General features: G+C 41.0%; 1 protein-coding gene across 1 annotated transcript in view; it reads left to right on the top strand.

The window, feature by feature from the left end:
• TMEM132C (transmembrane protein 132C) overlaps nucleotides 1-24,372 on the top strand; it is a 221,591-nt gene that overhangs the window by 147,026 nt on the left and 50,193 nt on the right. The window contains exon 4 of the mRNA XM_055700710.1: nucleotides 18,756-18,939. Within this exon, the coding sequence (XP_055556685.1) occupies nucleotides 18,756-18,939 (184 nt within the window). The remainder of the gene's footprint in view (nucleotides 1-18,755; nucleotides 18,940-24,372) is intronic.

A 24,372-nucleotide genomic window follows, 5' to 3' on the forward strand; every position in this document is an offset into this window, starting at 1 on the left:
GTTTAGCATCCTGCCCATCATGCACATTGCATAGTATTAACCAACTGTATGTGTTCTGCCAGCTAAACAAATTCTTCAGATCAGATTCATCACTGAAACAGAGTGGTACTGGGAGATGCATCCCCAGATGATAAAGCTTTCCACCAGGAAAATACTCCGTTCTGCTATTATCCCTTTTTGTAGTTTCTTCAAGTGTTTGCATTTTATGTTGAGAAAGTTATGATTGTTTTGTAGTCAACAGCTTTCCAGGAATGACAAATGTTGCTTTGCCCATTGAAAAGAGGAGACAGATGTTCCACAGAGTAGGATAAAGAGGAAAACACACAGGCCTTTACCAATCAGCCATGTTTGAATTTTTTTCCCTGTAGTTAAAAGCGTAGAACATTACTTCACCTCAATCATCCCTGCTAAGTATTATGATTGCAAGAAAGGGATCCTTAATATCCCTGTTACATGTGGAGCATTTTATTAACTCAGAAAGGCACTTGGTGTTGACTTTTTTTTTTTTCCTTGGAGGAAATAGTGAAATTTGACAGGTAATTTTGTAAATGAAGACAGTAAACAGCTGTTGAGGATGATAATGTCTGAGTGGCTTTGTTGTTTCTATGAAAACTTAGTTACACTCATTTTAGATTAATTTTTTGTTGTCTTCTGTTAAATGAGAATTGCTTACACGGCTGCTTCAAATGGAACCTTGATTGCTTTCCATCTACTGCCAAAACTATAAAAGATAAAAAAAAAAAAATCAAATGCATAAAAACATTTATGAGCAGTGATACAATAAATATGTGCTATAGTGCATTTTAATTTGATAAATTGAAGTTTTGCTATGCAGCAGTTTGTGTTCATGTGTGAGAGAAGCATATACATTAGCTATTTAAATTCAATACTGTGTTAAACAGCACTAAAAGCAATTCTGGCTGCTATTGGGAGCTTTTGGTGTGGTATTATGAAATTTCCCCAAAGTCTGAGACGCAGTGTGGGAGAAATGAAATGAAATGTACTCATGGAAAAGGAAATGCAAGGTTAGTCTTGCAGCAACCAGAGATTTAGGAGATAGAGCTTCAGTTCACACATCACCCGCAGGTTTGCTGTGCGAGCTTTGTGTGCTGCCCCGGAGCGTAGGGGAAGGCGCAGCCCTTGCAGGCTGGGCACTGGTACGAGGACTGGGGCCAGTTTCTAGCTGCTGCAGGGTTTTGGTGCGATCTGTCACTCTGTTTTCTCTGGGCTATATTTTTTTCCGTTTATAAATGGAACTAACAAACATCCTTTTACTCTTTCTTGTTTGTGTTGTCTGAGTAGGCTGCAAGGTCTCCTGCTATGCAAAACCATCTCCTACTATGTAATATACCACTTAGCACAATCGTGTGCCAGTATTCAGCAAAATACTGTAAAAAGAAAGAAAAGAAAATATTTACAAAGAGTCTAAGCCATAATTTAGTCCTGCTTTGAAGTATGTTAGAGGCATTTAAAGCTTCTCTTGACTCTCTGCATATGGATGATTTCACCCACGTTGGGTATTTCTTGGAGTCTGAGAAAGTGGTCAGGTTCTAGTGTTTGCGAGTTCACAGAACCATCCGGCAAGTGTGAATGAAGGTCATTTGTTTTGTTTGTTAGATCATACACTTAATAACACTTGAGTCCTGTTATGGCCTTTTGCATAATTTTGTTTTGGCATAAATGTCAGGAAATGCAGCCAGGAATGAAAATACTGATAAATATATTGCCAGGATTTAAACTGTAACTTAGGCTTCCTGGAGAACAGATATTTAGACAGCCTTAATAATTTTTGAAACGTTTCTCATCGCTCAGTCCTTCATATAAATACTTGAGAAAATGTTTCTAAATGCACATCATTTTCCCTTTCAAGGCTTCACACCATGAAAGGTGGTGTTCAGGAAGGGAAATCACTGCCTCTTTAACAAATTGGTATTTCAAAGTCACCACAGAGTCATTTTTTATAGCTTCTTCACCCAAAAAAAGTTCAACTCAGCTGTGCCAATACATTTTGAAGGAGCTCCTGTTTTTCTTCCATTGAGCCAATTCTCTTGACAAGCTTAACAGAAGGAGAGGCAAGACAAATGTCTGGTGTGAGATCATACAGTTAGTCCGTGACCCCAGAAAGGGCTTTGACACAGACTCTTAACACTAGAGCACGTGGTGCTTCCGCAAGCCAGCGGCGTGTAGCTGGGGAGATGCTGCCGCTTAACCCGGTCAGCAGAGCCTTGAAGTAGGGAGGGAGACAGGGGCAGCAAGCAAGCAGGAGAATTGTCTGCAAATAGAAGATCTGATCTGAATCCCCTTTGGCAGTGGTCCCTTGCGTGGAGAGGGCCCAGGGCTGTGGTTAATATCATAGGAGGCTGACAGGAGATTTTGGCTAGCTAAGGACAACATAAATCTGCTGTATAATTTGAGAACTGAGAGTGAGGAAGGGAAGTAGGTGTCATTTAAGCTTGACAAATCCAGCCTGTCCAACATGTTTTCCTGTGTCTCTGTTACTTCCCACTGTATATACATGTAGACACGCATACACACAGCATTTCATTCACAAGTTTGATGTTCTCAGTTCTTTGGCTTCTCACAGATGCTTTTGTGCTTGCCAGTAAATTGCATCAGTGATTCCAGAAGCCTTCTTTTTTTTGGTCTGCTGGCATAGGTAGAACATGGAAGTAGTGTACGGTAATTTAATACAGCTGGCTAAGATATTCTCTGTTTCTTCTCTTCCCTTCCTCTGTCCATTTCACCAAGACATTTTCATTCTGCCAACCAGGTCACCAGCAAGAGGAATCAAATAAAAATCCACTGATGTCAGGAAATAATGTCAATTTACACCACATGACATCTACTGAGAATGAAGAGACAATCTCTGATAGCCTAGAGCACCTCTTAGTTCCCAGTATTACCTTAGACACAATTTTGTCTTTATGTTTAAATACTTGGAGCTCAGTATTCCTGTAAATCCCTTTTTCTATATTCAAAACGCTCCATTTGCTTTGGGAAACCCTTTAAATTAGTCATAAAGGCCAAGTCTCTCGATAGAAATAACTGAATAGCACAGACATCCTATCTGTAAAAATAACAACTGACTTCCTAGTGAAACCTAATTCTTGGAAGAGTTGGCAATGCTGCTGAAAATTATTAAGAAAATACTTGTCTATTTTCAGAAATCTTTTAGATTGAATGTCATGTACAAATGAGAATGTTTAGAATGCATAATGGAGTCTGAAGACCATCCCATTCAGAATCCATTAACCTCTTTCTTTCTGGTGCAAATTGTATATTCTGCAGTCAGCAACAGCGGGATGTTTGCAGCTATTTATAACCTGTGTGTGACAGTTCTGTGTGTACCGTGTTGGCTTAGCACTGCTCCCACACCAGAGCAGCAGAGCTGAACACCCCTGCAAACTCAACTCTTAATGTCATATTGCTCTACAGAGATTTTATCTCTGCATTAGCCAGAACTTAAAATCTCTGGAAGTTTTTGTTCAGGGATTTTAGCATGAATCCCATTGAAACACAACACCTCTGTTTCTGTTCTAATATTGAGGCACTTTATTGATCAGGATATTTCAGGTAACCTGAACGATTCAGGTCACTTCAGCTACAACTATTGTCTTATTCTATGTCAAAAAAAATTTGGGCACAAACTTCTCATGGCTAAGCATGGACAATCACTCAGCCATGTGCCTTCCTGAAATCTTTGAAATAATCCCCAGGCAAGGAAAGGGTTACTGTTTGTTGTCCAGTCTTTTGCAGCTTGATGCTGAATAATCTGCCAAGTGATGCTAAAGCACAGGGCTTTTTTTCACTTTTCCCAAGTGAAAGTAATGACAAAGGTGCAGAAGAGAGGAGAATCAGACTGTGACCCCAATTCATTGAGTTGGGGGGGAAAGAGACAGCAAAAGGAAAACCCATCTCATATGCAGTGCAGTCAGGTCATCTCTGGGAGCAGAGCATTACTGGTGGTGGAATATTCAATAGCAGCCTGTAAGCAGCTCTTTACTGGTGGAAAAGGTCATCTCTTGGTTTGCCTTGGGCATCAGAAAATACTTTGAAATTGCCCTGGCTTCTCTAAGCTGACAGTGCTGCTGGAGAGGGTGCCTGAGGGTACAAGAGAGGTGACAATGGAACAGTGGCCCCACTCCCATCAAAATCAAAAGCAGAACACTGATTGACTGGAGTGAAGGTAAGGTCAGGACCGAAGTGTCGCATGTAACGTGTTTCAGCATTGTCATCATACTGATTTTTCAGACACAGGAGAATGGTTAGCAATATTCACTGTACAGCTTCAAGAGTTTTGAGAGATGTTGACACAAATTTTAATAGATGGATCATTTCCTGCACACTATGGTTTCTGTATTTAAAGAAAAAATGCCGCATGCTGCGGGGAATAATAATATGACCATGATTCACTCCTTTTATGATCTTGTTCTGAAGGCGATGCATCTGACGGGTTGCTACCCCAGGAAAATCAAACTAGATTAAGGGTCTGTAGCTGGGAGGAGGCTGGAAGGGGCAAACTCCTTTATATTTGTGCAGTTAATTTCCAAGACCACCCGGTCTAGTTGGCTGTCATCCTTCCCCCTTTTTAACCTTCTTTTCATATTGCTCCTGCAAGGCTGCTTTATCATATAAGAATCCATGACAGTGTTCTTGGATGTTCTCTGCATACAGCCGTAAGTGCGTTTTCCCATTGGCAGTTCAGAGAGTACAGCACAGCTTGGGCTGACAGTCGGCTAACGGTTGTCTTTAAGAATTGTCTCTTATCTTGCATTCACACAGCTGTGGAGTCAATTCTGCTGGTGTTCTCCTACAGGAGCAATTAACAGGTGTAGGAAATTTTTGTAACATGCAGACAAAGGTGTAAAATGCATTTGAATTACCATGGTTGAACAGCATGCTGAGATGAACCACTGGGACTCAGCCGAGTGCTCAGCGGTACTTCGGCCATGCACAGCAGCGTGGCCCTTTGCACTCATAAGGCCAGGCCTTCTGACCTGAGGGTAAGGAAGAAATTGCTAATGACATCTGTAATTTTTAAAATGTCTGCTGGCATCAAGCTCTTGCTTCCCGCAAAAGTAGTTGAGGCAGGATTACAGGGGGGGCAGATTGGGCCAAGAGGTGGCCGACTGACAAACTGATAGGATGTGAGATCTAGAGATGTAGTAGAGTTAGCAAGTAGATACTACTGATCCAAATTAAATCTTGTTAATAAAATGAAGCAAACCTTTATGCATGAAACTTACACCATTTCTAGTGTAAAGTGCAGAGTGGGATGGGAGCAGTTTTCTGAAAGTAAACTTTGCCCTTGGAAACTGGCAGGGGACCTGCGCACGTGGCACTGTCACCCCTGCAAATCGCATGGAGCTCCTCGCCGCCTGCGAGCACTGCCCAGGAGAGGAGGACTGTGAATCTGGCAATGTACAATTTTGCGAGGATTTCCCTGTAGGATTGATTTTCTACTCTTTTCCGGTTCCATTTTCACTTAGGGAGAAGATAACCCTTAATTTTAGTTTTGAAATTAAACTGATTGGACTTATCTGCTGCTTAGATGGAAGCAGCAGCAGGAAGCCAGCCTGTGCCTCAGGAGCGAGCTGGCGGGCGTCCTCCTTGTCTGAGCGCAGCTCCGATACGCGGGTTTGTGTAGGACCCATTCACACGGGGGTGAATGTCACCCCACGTGGCTACCCATCATCAACCTCCACCACTCCCTCCTGTGCATCCCAAATAGCTATTTCAGGCCTGTGCTGCCATCGGGCTGCTGATGACTGATTATGATTTCATAAGAAATAGCGTTATCCCAAGTGTGCTATCTTAAACCTGTATGTTCCTTGTGGCCGTGATTAATCCTGCTTCCTTGTGCTCGCTCTCATCTCGCCGAGCATTGTACCACTAATCCCACGGGCACACCCTATGTGTGCAGACGAGCTTTTCCTGTTGGATTTGCATTTCTTCAGAGCCTTGGAAAGCCGGACTTTCATCAGTCTCATTCCACCTGCCTGATCAAGCAAAGTGTCGAAAGTCGGCAGAGAGCAGGAGCGGTGACTAATATCGTTGAAGATTTCTGTAACAAAGGGAAGGCTTGTTCTTCAGATTCTTTTTTCCCTCCTTTTGATACTGTCCCCTAAATGTCATTTGTATAATTACACAGAAACCTATTTTGATTTGTCTAGTGCAGAAAGGCATAGAAAGAAGTGTATAAAAAGGCAGTAATGATTGGAAAAAAGTCACAGCAGATTTTTAAATCTTTGCTTTGGGCTGTGAGACAAATGGATAACTATATGGTGCATAGAGATTCGGTGCTAGGCTCCTGTTTATTACTTTCTGCTATAAAAAACTCGCTGTTGTTTAAAGAGCATTCTGATATCATGCAGCCTATGGTTCCTCCTAGCACTCCTGCACTCTTCCTGGGGGTCAAGGTAAGAGGAAAACTTTTTCCTAGCAATGGAAAGTCACCTCTACAGAGCACGACATCTCTCAAAAGCCTCATCCAAATCCATTGTGTTTTCTTGCTTTGAATTGGGGCCTGATTTAGGGAATTTGAAGCTGAGACTTCCCAACAAATTAGACAGCTAGTTTCTAATTAAGGTGCTGTAGGGAAAAAACCGGATTCGGACAGAACCAGAGATGTTATAGTAACTTCAGAGTTGCTCTTGGAGTTTATCTCTAAGTGTTTTGTCAGTCGAGTAGGCACTTGCTTTTCTCACAGGCCATTTAACATGAGGATCGTGTCTCCTTCATTTGTCTTCTTGAAATATTGAGGACACATTGCTCTTCATGTGGCTGACAGTCAGACAGGAACGTCTGCACTCTGCCTGAAAACTGATGTGTGCTATCAGCTCTTAGAAGAAACATTTTAGCTGCAAATACAAACATTCAGTCCTCATCCAATGAAATCTTTAAAAAGTAGCTGGCATCTCCTAGAAACTTTGATTAACATTTTGCTTAAAGACAGTTTTTCTACTAGAGCAAACATCTTCTGTATTACCCTGCTTTTTCATTCTATTATGCAAAAGTGTCAGATACAACTGCCAAGAAACAAAGATCCAGGACTTCTTTTCTCCATGCAAACACACCTGAAGTCTCCATCCTGCTGGTGACAATGTCTTCATTAGTAATACAGAATGACTTCACTTTTTGTTTAACTCCACCCTAACACTGCACTGCTTTTGCCCCAGAACTTTCTTTTTTTCTCCAAAATGAAATATTTTTTATTGTGAAAATTACAACTTGCTTCAGGAAAGCAGAACATTTAAAAAATTAAAACTTTTTTGAATCAAAACTCCGATGATTGCAATTGTAACACAACTTTGTAATGTTGCAGTGGGAGAGAAGTCAATGATAAATACATATGGTACCCTCGATACAGTAGACACAAGGAGAAAGAAAAATACAAATATACAGAAGTGAAAGGGTGAACTTGCTAGGGAGGTGCTGAATTATGCAGAAATCCAAACATAGATAGTTGGTGTAATCTCAAATCTATCAGCCTTGACAGTATCCTTTTAAATGACTCCTTAAAAATGTTAATTGCACATCATAGGCACTTCAGCAATGACATTTCTGCCATTGAATGTCATGGGGACATTTTTCCTTTTATTATCCTTGAGCAGGAGAAATGAACTACCAGAGTTAGCCACCAAGTAACTGTATCATGAAATGTAATGGATCTACCTTCAATATTTATGTTGGTTCTGCTTTTAATAAGCTGCTTTTTAAATTCATGAGTGAGAGTGGTGGATGGTATAAGGAAGGCAACATTGTTACACTTTGCTTTATGAACTGTAAGATAAAGGTTTGTCTATCAGACTTTCAAAACTACAGATGCTGAAAGCCCTGGAGTCTATGATTTTTGTAAATTTTAATAAGAGCTGGTTTATAACTGCAGACTGAAGAAGTTGGTCACATTTTTGTCTTGTTTCTCCAGGGTACTCAGTATCATCAGCTCTCCGCATCATGTTTTTGTTTTAAACATGCAGAACAAAAGGGAGGGGAAAAAGAAAGGGAAAACAGACAGGGAAGAAGAAGGGAAAGGAAAAGTGGAATAAAAAATCCCAGCAACCAACTGCTGGCATTTTAGGATTTTCCACTGTGAAATTAAAACAGAGATTCCTTGTCTAAGATGGCTCCTACAGCTTCCTCTCCCTCTTTGCCCCTTCAGGGGAAGGAAAAAGGGAGAGAAATAGTTAATAGCTAAAACTTCCTTTTTCTTGCTATCTAATATATTGCCTCCGTCTTACTTTAGGAAATTTCCCTCCCTATGGCGGGGTTTTTGGACATCGCTCAGTGTGGGATGTGTTGCCTTACTGTTTTCCCCATCTCAGTGGAGTTCTTTGGTCAATCTCAGTGTGCACCTTACCCTATGATCTTCTGGCTTTGGGTTCGGGTTTTTTCCTTTCATATCTTTTGAGGACAGATTTGGCAAACTGCGTGCATAACGTACATTAGGGGTATTAAACATATGTTCTTCCTGGATATCTAAACTTTTTTTTTTTTATATATATAGTCACCATGTAGTCATAGTCAGCCTGAGGATGCCAAAATAGTGAATTGGGGGATAGAAGGTTTAATGGGAGCAACACTTTCAAAATGCCCCTCACCCTCCCGTCCTTCCCACTTCTCTATGCACAGCCTTGGTTATACAGTGCTTCTCACAGTTTTATACTGTAAACTCTCAATGCACTGCAGCAAAGCTATGCCAAGAGATGGTAAAATATTCCCTTGCAAGTTTGACCTTGCAAGATCATACTGCATAGTTGCAGTTTACAGAGATTGTGAAAGAACAAAATATTACTGCTCAGCATTGTGATGATAACTTTTGGACGTATGTACTCAGAGTGGACCAATCTTTGCAATTATTCAGGACGGTGTTCTGAAGTGTAAGTATACCTGCAAATAATCAGTACATCCAAATTAAACCACCGTACCTGACTCTGCTCTCCTGTCAGTTTTTGCCTATGTCATTCTCGTTGACATGGAGTGTCAGCTGAGCTCAGTATTTATCCTGCTGTTACTGCTCAGACTGCCTTTTCCTTAGACTAGTTTGGGTTTCTGCTTTACCCAAACTGTATTTTACTTTAGCATAGTAAAGACCATGTGAGCAGCATACAACATTAAAGAGAATTTACAAGAAAAGAGTACGATTAAAAGAGTATATCATATATTCTACAAATGCTAATAAGGGGACTAATACGATCTGAGACGGGAGATATGACCTGAGACTGGGGAAGAGGAATGTATTCCTGCTGCAGATGCTCCTTAGTGAAGCTTGCAAAAATGTATTGACTTTCTAGAAATAAAACTACTTCTCCACCTTCCCCAGGCTGGTACTCTCTAGCTCTAGATTGTACACAGCATTATTCAATTCCCTGCAGCTTCTAGTCCAAGGGACTCTGCACAAACCGAGTTTGCTCTGTGATGAAATTGCAGCTGTTGAGCTTATTTCTCAAAGGACACAGCTCATTTCAAGATCTTTTACTCTTTATTCAAGCAGCTTCACAGACACCTAGAAAAGCTCTTCAGCTAAATTGGAGGTCTCTTCAGATAGCTACCACCAACCAGTTGTTGCTTATTGCTTCTAAGCTGAAAAATCCCGTTACCTTCTTTGTGCACTTGAACTTGAAGAGCTGCAGTCTTGCCCACATGGAATGTAGGGGAGAGCATGGGGCTGTCACCCACAAGCTTGACTTTTCATTGCCCCATGTGGGCAGCAAGTTTGAAACACTACTTTAGTTCACTTTTGGCTTATTTTCTTCATTGTTTCACCATAATATTCAACACTTACTTTTTTTTCCTTTACTGTGCCATTAAACACGTGCTTTCTTTACATCCATTGCCTCTATGAAATGCAGGTGTTTTACCAACTTTCCATGCCTGGTGAATGGTTAACTTTCTAGGTGTTTTTCCAGTAGGCACGTGCAGCTACCCTGTTGAAAAGAAATGGGGATTTTTATGCACAAATATGCCCAAAAGCAGGGAGGCTAGCAGAATAGTGAAAAAAAAAATTTCAAAGTTAAAACTATAGGTACTGGAATCTGAAGATACCTGACTTGTAAATTAGATGAGCATATCACACATCTGATTTATATATGCAGTTACAAATAAATATGATTTGTCTTGCCACCTTGATTCATAATTCAGTTTCATCTTCAGTTTGTTTCAAAACAGGTGCAAATGCCTGATACACTTACATCTACGTGAGCAATACCTGGAGGGAAGTTATGCATAGCAGTCAGCAGTTCGGCTGCATGTCTTTCTTTGATCAACATGTCATTTTGAGGGTATAACCGACCACAAGCATCTGGCAGAGTCCGGTAGTAGTAACCAGTTATTGCAGAAACCAACTGGTCACGTCAACAGCAACTGGCACATCTTTGCTGGAAGGGGTGGCCTGCTTGGGGCTACTCCAGTAACCAGACCCTTCTACATCTCCGTGCCATTTGGATCATACTCTCAAAATCCCATTACTAATCGTGTGTACCCTGATTTTTGTATATCCTCCCAGAGGATACTGGTTTGGCACCTGGGAGTGCATGCTCAGGGAATTGGTGAGCTGTCTCTTGCATCGTGCTGCACTGTGGTATCTGCAGGTAGGGCTTGGTATGAATACCAGTCACAAGTGGAGACTGAAAGAGGAGGCTGAGTCCATCTAACTCATAAATGGATTTAGTAAATGGAGTGCCTTGTTCTGTATCAGTTCCAGGGGTACCGTTGCTTATAAATGGAGTAAAACAGACATGCAAGGTATTTGTAATCAGAAAATCTGTTATATAGGCAGCTCTTTCAAAGACGTTCTCCTGTCTCAGTGTTTTACTGACTGTTCCCAAACTATTAAAGCAAGCAATTCAAAGTGAATGATAAAGCATGCTTTTGTGTATTTGATCTCATCTTGCTGCTTTTAGCAGGCTGAAAGAGCCATATAATCTAATGCTGATGATCGGGATGGTTCTGACTTCCATTCTCCAGTGGAAAGCACTGGGTTTGGAGTGGATCTCTGGAAATCTCTGCTCAGGGTCTCCTTTCCAGTGGTGTCCCTTGGAAGATTTTCAGTGCTTACATATTTGCCGTCTCCAAAATAGGAAAATACTGCTTGCTTACAGTGATTCTGGAGGGATTCCAGTGCTGAATGAATACTAAGTAGAAAATGTCCTTCTCAGAGGCAGGAAGAGATGATGAATCACTGCAAAAGCTTATTTCTTGACCAATCTGCCTATGTATTTTGTTATCTGAAATTATAATGAAGATATAGCAGGCTAATATATTGTGCAAACTGAATGGAAGATGAAATAAAAGTGGGAGATGATGATAGCTCAGTACTGGGATTTGCACCTAGCCTTTACATGATGGCACCAGTCTGAGGCAGAGGGTCGCATGCCTGCTTCCTTTGGGACAAGGGAAAAATCAATCTCATCTACCTTGTGCCTGGATGTGATGTAGTATCAGGGAAGACTAATGAGCCTGCTGTGTTGACTGCAGCATTTATTGGTGATTAGTGACTCTAAAAAAAGTGCTCTGCAAAGAAGGAAGAAATTGGTGAGTTATTGTGATCCCCAGTCAGGTCTCCCTCCTTTAGGGACTATCTCGTTCAGCTTTCTACCAGTCCAAGAGAGGAGCATTTCTGTTTTTCTGTATTCTTTATTAGCAACATGACTTTGCTGTTTGTTCTAGGATAGCAGTTAACATCACTGAGATTAGCATCTGTGGGCAAGGCTTGTACAGAGAAGTCAGGCACTGCTTACTCTTAAATTTTTGTTTTGGAGACTAGAAGAAAAAAGTATTAGTCACCTTGTTCAGCTGGGAAATAAAGGCACAGAAAAATCACACCCCATGTTATCTCTGCTTTATGCCACTCAGACAGTGCGTATTTCACCAGGTAAGAATTTCTCTTGCAAGTGGGAGCTCTCAGCATAATGCAGCAGTTGAACCATGAGTGGTCTCCTGACTCTTTTCTATGTGGCTGAACCCTGCTGAGATCCAGCAGCTCAGGACCAAGGGTACTGTGTTCAGGTGCCTAAAGTAGCAGACAGACACCAAAGGGTTTTTAAAGCTCTGTGATTCCTAGTTCCTATTGATTTTGTTTTAGCTGTAAGGATCTGTATCTTCATGTCTTGCCTGAGGTCATTAAAGGCTGCTGTGGAAGAGCTGGAAGTGAAATGAGATTTCCTGTCCTAGTCCAATGCCTTCATCAAAAAGCTATGTTTTATATCACAGTTTATGACAAGAAAGCTAAGAAACCTTATTAACTAATCTAACTCTCATCTGGCTGTATGAAGAAATCCAGCACAGCATTATATCATCCTTTTGAAGATACACATATATATGTTATGTTGCTTGGGAGTTCGCTAAGTTATACCTCGGGTATTTTCCTTTGAAGACCTTCATAATACTTTTAATGTGGTAGTTTTCCATGAAATTATGTCCTCCCTATCTATTAATTGACAAAATAGATCATCCTTTGCTTTCTTCTCTGCTGGTTTTATGGTTTAAAGATGAAAGCTAGGCTAATAGTGCAAAATCTGAAGTTTAAACTGCATTTTGTCTCCAGTAGTTGGCATTCTTCTTTAATTACTACATCCTTTGCACAGTTTTTCAGAGGGATTAACTTTGTAACAGCTCTGATTAAGGACCTGGTGGAAGAAACTTACATTAACCATTTGTACTCCATTTGATCAAGTGTTTCAGAAGGGAAATGGACAGCTTGAGGTCCCAGCAGTGGATATTACAGCATTTAGCTCATCGGTGACTGATTCAAAGCAGTCTGGGTTGCTGATGACCCACCCTTTGTTAGCATTGACTGTGTAAGTGAATCAATGTGTAAAAAGCTGCCCACGTAATTTTGTCATCTTTAAAGTCATCGTCAGTCACACTTTCCAGATCAGGTTCTAATCTCTTTGTTTTGTTAGGTTTTCTTAATTGCTGTGATTCATCCTGATCCTAGGGTGTGTCCACTGACAATTGCCCAGTTATCAAATGTGTTTAGGAAAAGGTGCAGGAGGAGCAAGAAATTGAAAATTGCAGGAATATATGTCCTATACCCTGTTACAGTCTTTTCCAAGATGGGAAGAGGCATTGGTGTATACATCTAAGTGGGGTCAAGTACAGATTGCTCTGAGGTCCAGTTTGACCATTGACTGTTGATGGGAGTTTGTCTCTGTACCTGGTAGTAACGTACTTCAATATATTAATTTCAGTGAAGAGTAAGATGTGCAGTGTAACTCAGGGATAATGGGGTTTGTACTCTTCAATTTTTTATGTCATTTAGTAAGTGCTGATCTTGCATTAAGATGTCACTGTCAAACTGGGTAGCATTAAAGAGGAAAGAGTTGCTAAATTTTCAGCAGGTCGAAGTATTCTCAGATCCCTAGGCACTTTCAGTAAGAATCTAGTGGAATAAAGGATAGCTAAAAAATGTTTTTAATCTAGACTGTTTAAAATTTCTCTTTTGAGAGCCACTGTAATAAATCAAAATTATTGATTTAGCCCGTAGCAGTCCAAAGATTCACTCATTTAAATCGAAACTGCTCTATTACTCAGAGCAATAACCCAGCGCTTTGAAATCTCTCATCAGAGACTCCTGGTCCGCACATGTAGACAGGCATTCAACAACAAAGATTTCCATTTGTTTATGGATCTTACATCAGTTGAGACCTCTGCACTGCTTTTCTTAGTAATTATCTGCCAGCTCCCACTGCACCCTGTGGAAGCCTTTGCAGTGCTGGGCTTGTGGTTCACTGTTTCTGGGCTCGGCTGAGCCCTGGCTGTGTGCGGCCAGTACAAGCTGTTCCAGCACTGACAGGTTTAACATCATCCCAGCTCTTCCTGGACCTCTGCAGAGAAAGAAAGTCTATTTTGCGTTATGGCATCTGTGGTATTACCCACGTTATGAGTCTATCCATGGGCTTACGTGTGGATTGTGTCTATGTGATACCATGGTTTAGATCCCCTATGTTGAAGAGAGGGTTAAGTACAGCTTTTGATACAGCTGTATCCAGGTAAGAAAAATCTCCTTCCAAGGGTAAATATTTTTCAGGGCATTAAAGGTTTGAATGATCAGTAAATAGTTGCAAAAGAATGCTTAATATCATACCCAAAATATTCTAAAATCAATCAAAAACCTTGGTTAAATTAACACTAGCTGATATCAAAAGTGTGTGTTCTGGCCATGTAGTTGACAAGAGCTGGTGAGTTCCATGGCAGCTTCTCCCTGTGTCGCTTCTGGTTTGCCTTTTATGCATTTTTTTATTATCTTTCCATTAACAGAGTATTTCTGTTCCACCTTCTTTTTCTAAAACTCAGAGTTTCAGAAAAATTGAGCACTCCTCAGAAGCATTCACACAGCTTTGCAGCACAGTTCCTTCTCCTTCTCCTGGGGCAGTAATTTACTGCTAGCGTATGCCAGTAGTAAATTACTAACCCCATCACTAACTTGCTGGCTCAGCTGCTGTAACCAATAAGTAGCACCTAATCATTGTCCATCTGCTCCAGCAAAGGAGTAACTGTGGGTTCAGTGCTCCTCACTTACGCCTGCGTGCTCAGACCTGGAGCCAGGGTGGCTGTTCGTAGATCAAAAGGGAGTCCTTACTCCCTTGTGCAAGCGCATGGTCCAATCCAGCCCTGAATGATTAGCATATTCATAAATTAAAATAAATCCGAGGAGTGAACTGTCCCAGGGGATCTCTCAATCCAATCAAATTAGACTCATATATCTACCCCAGAGCAATTCCTTAGAAGCCCTGCCTTCCTGCAGCTTCATTTGTAAGCGCTACGTGCTGTGTACTTTAGGAAAGTTTTATAATTACTTGTTGTTCCGGCTGCTGAACAGTTCTAAATGTTAGATATTAAGGAATTGCTGTTTCAGTCAGTGAACAAGCTCTGAACATTAAATCTGCTTCATGAGAAGTTTTTTTCTCAGCCATTACACATCTCTGAAGGCATATTTTTTTTCAAGTGGATGCTTTACCAGCTGTTGATCATCTCTCTGTTTCTTCTGTATGAAGAGAGAAGGAGGAAACTGATGATGGCATGACATTGCATAAAGGCTTTATCACTGTGGAGGGAGACGGGTGCATTACTCACAAATGCAGGCGTTGAAATAATTATGCAGGTCATCCTGAAAAAGTGCCAATAAAACCTTTATCTTATACCATGCATATTTTTGGACATTTTTGTATCATGTATTTTACGGAAGAAATATTTTAGCAATGTTTTACAGAATTCCATAAAAGAATTTTGGTACCATTTTTGTGGTATCTCCACCACTACAGCTTGATACCTTGGGAAGAAGCAACCTGTCTTTGTCACGGACCAAGGAGATACTGGCTAAGTAGCTCAGTGAGTAGTACCAAGTGCTTGGTGAGAACTGGAAAACCAAATTAAACAGGTGTTTTTGAGGCAGTGTTGTAAAAGGTAATAGCAGTGATTTCTTTCACAGAATACCTCATCAATTACCAAAAAATGTGCCTCATATACAGAATGATGTTGAAATTTAAGATGCATGCACTGAAGACCATTTAAGACTGGGATCATGAGCTGTGGTTCCCATTTCCATCGATAACAGAATGATGGTCCAGCAGTTAACAAGAGATTTGGAAAACCACAAGTCAGTTCCTTACCCTGTTCCAGTCTTCCATATATCCTTGTGTGTCACATAGCCTCTCCTTCAGGCCTCATGTGCAAAATGGAGATAGCTGTGTCTGCAGCGGAATGGAGAAGAGGTTTAGGAGTGTACGACTCTCAAGCCCCACTGCAACAGATGGTCCGTAATTAAAGCATGGACAGTAAGTCCCTTATTTTAGTCCTAGAAGATCACACAGTGGCAGATATAACTGTCAGTGGTGGAGGAGTGATTCTGATAATTCTACATTTGGGAGGAAGGTGGTCGGTTTATGTTAGACTTGTTTGTGGTGGAGTTCAATGCTTCATGTTTATAGTGGAGTTCAGTGCTTCTTAGAGATACAGGCTGTTGTTTGTGGCTCCAGTGAAGATAACATTGCTGAGAATGCAACTGAGGCAATAGCAGTCAAGTCAAGTGCAGTTTACATTACAGTTGTGCATTTTGCCATGTGGCTCTCCAGATGTGTATGTGAGTTCATAATAGATTAAAAAATGTTGACATTTTCTTTGATTGTGATGATCAAAGTCCATTGACCATCATGGACTTAAAATACAAATTCCAAAAGATGTACTAGAATCCTCTGTGTTGTTAGGTTGGAGTAGCAGAAGAATCCCTTCACATGTAAACTACAGGATATATACACATGTATGAAATATGGAATACAAATACTGAGACAGTAACTTTAAAAAGCTGTGGCTACGCTGAGAGCTGACTAATCCCTGCCAGCCACATGATCCCTGGAGAGCTTCCCAAACGCGCCTGCATGTGTGCATGCTAACTGTAGCCAGCCTCAGCTCAAGTTCCTGCTGCAGGTGATCTCAGGAACCACGAAGAAAAGATGTGGTCACCTCATACTGCCTGGTTTTGACACTAGGACACGATTCCAAGGGTGAGTGGGTACACAGCTGTGGCCACTCGCAGTGGTAAGCATGCCGTGGGGTGCTGCGTAGCAGCAGGCTGCCCAGAGGTTTTGTTCTTGGTATTTCCCCTGTGTAGCTCAAAGCCAGGCTGAGCGTGTGCTGCAGGGAGGCAGTACAGACAGTCATGAGCAGAACCCCAGGCAACCAACGCTTTGAAGCTGTCTGAAGAGCCGAGAAAATGGGGTGTTGTGCGTCCAGAGCTGGGAGCCAGGAGGTGGTCAGCCCTCATGCGCGGCAGTGGGTGGCCTGGCGATGAGCTCTCCCACCTGCAGCTGCCCACCTAGAGCTCCCATCCTACCAGCAGGGTTGCGGGGCTTTTGTTGTAAAGCTATTCCACATCTGCTCAGAAGCTATTTAGAGAAGTGCAGACTTCATGATCAGGAAAACTTCCCTGACATACATTATCTCTTAGAACGGCTTTTATATGTGCAAAAATTTATTCTCTATTTATCGTAAGTGAAAGCACTGAGATAGTCAATCACATGTAAAAACTTTTTCTCTGTCAGTTACTAAGCATCAGATCTAGAAATGGTGAAAATAATGGCATTTCAGCTGTCATTAATCTAAGGCATAATTGTGCCTTTAACAGCTAAATGAACGCTGTAGCTCAGGTGATTCAGGTATCTTTGCATATAATCATGCTTTCAAATAAATTACGAAGTTCAATCCAGTATGTATTCATTTTGAGATGTCCCAGAACTGTGTAAACTACAGTTGTCACAGTTGGCTTGTATTTACAACCAGTAAGATTTATTTAGTAGGAACTCTTCACACGGGAGTAGGCTGCTCTTGAGTTACGAATCGCGAAACCCATCCGTCTGTCACACCGCTACCCAAAGTCCCTCTTTAAATGCATGGAGGAAATGTACCACTGTTGCAGAAGTGTTACAGTGTCTCTCCTTTGACACAGCAAGAAAACAGCAAAGATATAAATTTAAAGCATTAGACAGTATTAAGGCTTTTCAGAGTAAGCCATCCAAATGAAAACCCATAATCACAATAATAATTATCAGGGGAACACATTTGATTTCAAAGTAATCATGCAAAGTGAAGCACAGAATATGTCTTCAGTAATAAAAAATGGTGATTTCTGTTCAGAGGTAAAAAGAAAGTCTAGCACTTGAGAATGTAAGTGCTTTGTACATGATCAGCTCGTGATGGATTTTCTCAGAAATGGGCCTTCATGTATTGTGCATAAAAAAAGAGGAAAAATTGAAGCTGTTATGTGATGAATGCATCCAAAGGTGTGATGCAGCTGGGATTGGGTTACTGAAGCTAGGAAGATGCCTGTCTTCCTCTTCACTTTAAAATTATTACAGCGTAGGGTTAGGTTGAAGTAATATTCTGTGAAATAGTAAGGCTTTCTAGACTGTGGAAAGACATTTGGAAAGTTCCAGAAATGTTAATATATGATTTCTGATGCAAACATGTTTGGGTTTTGGGTTTGTTTTTTTTTTAATTAAACTAGCAGATAGTTTGGTAGATTTCTTTCATATATTCTTTTTATTTCTGATGTAATTAAAGAAATATAATGCAAGGGAAAGAATTTCAGCATGTCTTTTCGTATTTGTTATTCAAATTATCCTGTGCCTCCTGACTTCGTGGTGTATTTTACCTGACATAGCTTTGTTCTTTCTGTTTGGTCTCAGCTGCCCATTTTTTTAATTTCCAGAGCATACCTCTAAGTTTAGAATAATCTTGTCACTTTGCCATTTAATCATGTTATTTTTTTCTCGGCATCCATGCAGCATATATGAACTTCAGTTACACTGAGTTTCATTGCTGAGGATTTATGTGATTGTGATAGTGGAGATATGCAACAAATCTTGGGTTTTGGATACACTGATTCTGGGCTCATCAGTCTTCATGAGCTGCACTGGACTTAACTTTGGTTGATCAGGGTCAAATCCGTCTTGTGATAGGGTTGAATCATACTTGTAAAATCATAAAAAACATGTAATGGAATAAGTATATTTTTCTTTCATCAGATACAATATCGTGGATTTTATCCCTCATATGAACATAGTGTTCATAGCAGGAGCAGCTGACCCGTTTTGAATAATTCCAGTTTGTATGCTCTGAAGAAGCTGTAGATTGGAAAAGGCCTTGTGTTATATCTGCATATAAATAGCTGCATTTTCCAGTAGCTAATATGATTCACTTCATTTGCCTTCTTCAGCAAAAGTAATAGCTCTTCCCTTTCCCTGTTTTCCTCTTTTCAGAAGTAACAGTTTATTCAATGAGGTCGTGCAGATGAACTTTGAAATAGCCAGTTTCAGCACCCTTTCTGGAACGCAGCCCATCACCTGGCAGGTGGAATACCCTCGGAAGGGGACAACAGACATCACCTTGTCTGAAATCTTCATCTGCCAGAAGGATCTTGTTGGAATTGTTCCATTGGCAATGGTAAGAAATTGTTTCAGCATGTTGCTCCGTCCAATCTGTATGTGGTCTGACAAAACATACCCCAAGACTCAGACAGGCGCGCGGGGGGTTCCCCTCTGCCCTGCCTCCCCCTGCACAGCTGTGCAGGACTCCTTGCTGAAATCAGGCCCTCACTTATGGTCCGTACACCTCATGGGTTCAGTTCTTAGAAACTTCCGCAGAGGAAAGGGATGATGCCACTTCACAAATCTCTCTCAGGCTTTAAATCCTGGGTTTCTGTCAGGCGTGGTTTCCTCCAGGCTGCCAGCTCGTAGCACAAAGCTACGTACATTTACCTTCCCATTTCTAATTGCCATTACACGGCTGGAACTTGCAAGCTGTAGAGCAACTTCAGAGGGCCTCAAGCACCGTTCTGCTACAGCCTAAGTTGCTCGGTCCTTAGTAGGCTGAAGCTGATACTGATTCTGCTGGCTGTTTCCCTAGTGGAAGAACACGTGGTTTTCAGGAAGAAACAGAAAATAGTAACAGCCTCAATACTAAATATATTTAAGAAAAATGAAGTGTAGACTTCCGTGTGGAAAAATGCCTTGGGTTGCAATCTACTTGCTCCGCTCAGTGTTGTAGCACCAGTTGTGGGCTACCTACATGCCTGTGAAATCATACCTATTGCCTGTCTTTACGAGGCTCACAAAAAATGATTTGTGGAAGCAGTGTCTCCACCTCATCCTCTGGCCCAGTGAACACGCAGTCACTTCTGCAGAGCAAGACTGGGACCCTGGGAGCGCCGAGACTTGGCAGTCAGGGCCCCCTCCTGCAAGTGAACGACCTGGGGTCCAGTTCCTGCAAACAAGAAATTTCAGTGGTATCTCCAGCATCTCAGGTGCACTGGTTTGAGGTAGGCATTTTATTTTCTGTGGGATTTAGGTACTTGTTGAGAACTTTTTCTGTGTTCACAAGTGAAGTAGGAACTGAGCATTTATTTTCGAAATCTTGCCATACCTCAGGAAAGGGAGAAGCACAAAGCTGCCAGCTACCTAGGACAGGACCGAGTGGCAATTAATAAAAGGAACTACCCGTGCCACCATGAGTCAGTGATAGAGCTTAGGATTTGGAAGAAAAGTTAGACATATCCATCCCACTTGTGAATTTTGCCTCTCTTGTGCACAGTCTTGGTGGTGAAATGCTGGCAGTCTTTCCTTTGAACAGCGTTCAGTGGTTTGCAGCAGATAATTAGATGAGTATTATTTCCTGGAAGTCCTAGTCTTCAATATATTCTTTCCCTTTGAAGAGTAAAGCTGCTGCTCATATCAAATGAGGTCATGCCCAGCAATTTCCTGATCCAAAGGCATTTAAGTCAGCAGAAAGCCTGTGCTACGTTCCAGATCTGAGAGGGAAATAATTGTCCTCATTACCTGTGGGGTTGGACAGGGAATACATATTTGCACATCTGTCCTCTAAAGATGTGAGAACGTGTGTAAGGAAGGCTTCTGTGGTCAGATTTATTTTGAGGTAGATGCTTTCCAGTACCAAATGATAGACATCTGTCTGCTGGCAGACTTAACGTCTTCTTGTTCGTTTCTTGAAAGAATTCAGCAGCTTCTTCTCCATATTCCATATCGGAGGCAATCAAGATTTTAATATCTCGTATCAGAGTCTAACACTTTTGCACTTGCACAGAAGGTTCAAGATTTGCTTGCAGACTTGTGTCTATTCTAGATTTAAATCCATCTGCCTACAAGGCTTCCTTTAAGAACTGGAGGTAGAAGTGAATGAATTTAGCATTGCATAAACCCTGTAAGGTGAGGTCCTTGATTCCCAACAGATGTACCATTAGGCAATTTGGGTTGTGCACAGGGTTCAGATACTGAAATCATTAAACCTTTCTCTTCGCAAAGCTTTCTTATGTTTGTTTATCTCATTTCTGTAGCTTGTGATAACACTTGGCTGAAGCCAAAATATACTGTGTTAACAGAATCCAGCCAGATGGGATACCAATGCAAAATTTGCTTTGCTAGCAGGATATTAGTAGATAAAGGGAATTTTCAGAGTTTTCTGTTAGCTAACGCTGCATATCCAGCCAGGGGGCTTTCTTCATTTAGGCATTAATCTCTAGCTGAGCTGATTACCTGGCAGTTCTCCTGTTCAGAGAGAAGAGTCACACTGACAAGAGAGAGGGTGATACTGCATCTACAGAGAAGTCAGAGCCCAGTCTTTATCTCCAGGCTCCCTGCGAAGAGCCGCCGGCACTGCATACAGAGAGTGGATCTTGGTCTATCAGCAAGGGTGGGTGCTTCATAAGCCTCTAGAGAGCAAAGTAGATTTTGGTGATGTAAGCATGGAGTGGTCCTGCCGCAAAACTGCTAACATCGAAAGTAAAATCTGGCAGGCAGAGTTTTTAAAGGTGGCCAAAAAAAAAAAAGGGAAAGAAGGAGCTGCCCGAAGATACTGTACTGGAGTAGGGTGTAGGATCTGACTGAGGCTCTGCTGTTGGTCCGATAGGCATCCTAGCCAGCCTTCCAAGGGTGGAAGCAGCAAACTTGCTCAGTTTGAGTGTAACACAGAGGTTGTTTCTGACTCCCAGAGTAAAGCATGTCTCATGTGAGCTGTTCCAAACTTACGAAGCAAGAACAATCATATATCTTTTATTGCCCTATGCCTGATTACATTACAAAAAAGTAGCAAGACAAAATCAAGTGGGTCTTCAAAAGGTTAGTTCAATTGTTGCTGCAGTATTTTGGAATGAAAGAGATTAAAGAATTGACATTGTCAGTAAGAACTGAACCTAGAATTTTAAAAGCGCCTTATAGGACTCGAATCAGTGGAGCAAGTGGTAGGATAGAGCTGCTGAAAAATCAATGGAAATTCATCATGCAGAGGGTTTTAGGAGAACCTGTATTCTGTGTGCCTAACTACTGTGCTAAATAGTGTATACAGTGAGAAACAACAATGCCGTGATGCTGCTACAGTGAATACTACAGTGAAATATGAGGAGCAAGAGATACCAAAACTACTGGGCTGAGAATAAGTGTAATAACTTTTCCCCAGAAAAAAATAAGATGTAAATTTGAGATAAGTAGATTTTTTTCTGAGCTCAGAAGTTAATCAATCTGAGTAATTTTGGAGGACATTTCACCCTTCAAGGTATTTAGAGAGAAAAATGAGGCAGAAAAGTTAGAAAAATGTGGTTCTAACTGATTCTGTTGCTTTCTAACTCTCACATACCAGAATTTTAGTTAATTACTGTGGGGAAGGATACATCAAACATAGATCCTAGTCAGACATGTGTAATACCCTCGCTACAAGATCTGAAGTATGGCACTTGGTGCAACCATCCACTCAGTATATCTTTTTTGCAGGCTAAATGAGGTTCTATATGTCTCATTCAAAGTATGAGATTAAATTTATATGTCCATCATTGAATAGCAATGATTAACTTAGGCAACATTTTAAAGAGGTAATGTCATTTATTGGACCATCTGATATAGATGGAAAAACATTGGTGCACTTCCAGGCACACGATCCCTTCTTCAGATCTCTTGACTCAATTAAATCACAACAGCTGTAAAATACTACAGAACTGGGGATTGTAAAATTCATCAAGAAGGAGAGTTAAATAAGAAAATAAAAATATTTCTTAAGGCAGAACAGAAACTATATCCTACTGTCTGCTGAGAGGAGGATCTACCCCAAAGATTTAATCTTCCAGTAGAGAAAATCTACTGTCTGAGTTGTGCCCTATTCTTGCATTTTTTATTTCATGTTACATGTTGCAGAATCAATCAGGAAAGTGCTTTCATAGGAGCTTAATTAATTATCTGCTAAGCTGCTTTTTAAAACCTCCTCAATTAATCACAAGTAACCTCAGAACTTGCCAATTAAGGTGTACAAGGTTGTTGCAACTTACTTTCCACATTTTCCTCAAATTTCTATCCTGTCATGAGCAAATGTGGCCAACTATATTGATTTTGTCACTTGGCTAGATTAAAAAACAAACCCAAAATTGTCCACATTTGTAGCCCACACACACATACTAATCCCACTGAAGTCTGTATGTTTGTGTTTGGCATGAGGCCGTGTTTTAGGCAATTTATGAAGAGATTTCTTCTCATGCTTTTGATAATACATTTTTTTAATACTATGGAATTGTGCTTTGGGATAGAACAAGGTAGAAGACCTGTGTATAAGGTCATTGTTTGATGCCCATAAGGCACATTAATATTAAAAGAGAACTCCTTCATGGGAGGAAGATGGGGAATCGATGATTGAATATTTATGTAAGACCATCTGGGTCCCTGTGGGTGGAACTGAAGTAGTAGTCCTTCAACAGCAGGATAAACTCCCTCTGAATTAGTTTATCTCTTAACTGTCACTTGCATGACATCCAGGTATTTAAAGTGCTGAAGCATAAACCTGGTGTCAGGAGTCTGTTCTGAGACTTTGAGTCTGAATTCACTCCAAAAGACATTTGTCACCATGGGAAGCCATGCAACTTGCTCATCTATGCATATTCCCTCTTTAAAATAATACCACTACTAAATTTTCAGTGGGTCTTTCAGCCTTCATGTATCAGGCTCTGTAATCTATTGACAACTGCTTCCATGCAAATCCAAGCTGGAATGACTCTCAGATATTTCTTAAGGGCTGTTGCTGTGGTTTCACACCTCACGTGCTCAAACTTTGTCTTTTCTCCCCAGTTGTATCAGTGGGTCTAATAAAAGATATAACCTGTCTCTACACGTCCTGCCTTTCTGCTGATGTAAACTCTATCTTTTCCTTCCATAATATCATCCTGTGAACTGCTGGTTAACCGAAGTTCAGAATTTTTATGTGGAGTACCCTGGCAGACCCAGCAGTGATGTGTCACTGAGGTTCTCCCCAGCTTCTCGCGAAGCAGTACAGTTCCACACATTCCTTTCACTCAGTGGTAAATGGTTTCATTAGGAAGGGCTTGGTTTGCGTATAACTTTCTTTATGTTCAGAACTCAATGTGTTGACAATTCTGCTGCAGAAGTGAACAGACATCTAAGATGCAGAGCTGTGACTCAGCCAAAACCACTTTTTGACATTTTTATGTGTGCTTGTTAACTTGCTTTCCGTTAAAATACAGGTGATCGAAAATTTAGCTTCCAAAGCAATGGTTATTTTATATGCACATTTATGTGTGCCATTCCCTAAGGTAAAGATTTTTTAAGGTATTTCATTGTAATGAAGTCCCTGTAATAATATTTTAAAATACGGACCTAAATAAATAGGGTTTTCATCCCTGCGCAGTCTGTGACTTCACACTGTAGAGCTCTGTCTCAAGGTCACAGACATCTGGAATTTTCACTCTTGTTAATCCTTCAGTCTTGAATGAAGCAGGGGGCAACGGGCACTGAGGATCTTTCCAGAAGATAAAATCTGAGGCCATATAAACACATCCATTTCCTGATTTTCTTATCACAAACAAACAAA

This window comes from Falco cherrug, chromosome 1 (genome assembly GCF_023634085.1).
Source record: "Falco cherrug isolate bFalChe1 chromosome 1, bFalChe1.pri, whole genome shotgun sequence".
Taxonomy (NCBI): domain Eukaryota; kingdom Metazoa; phylum Chordata; class Aves; order Falconiformes; family Falconidae; genus Falco; species Falco cherrug.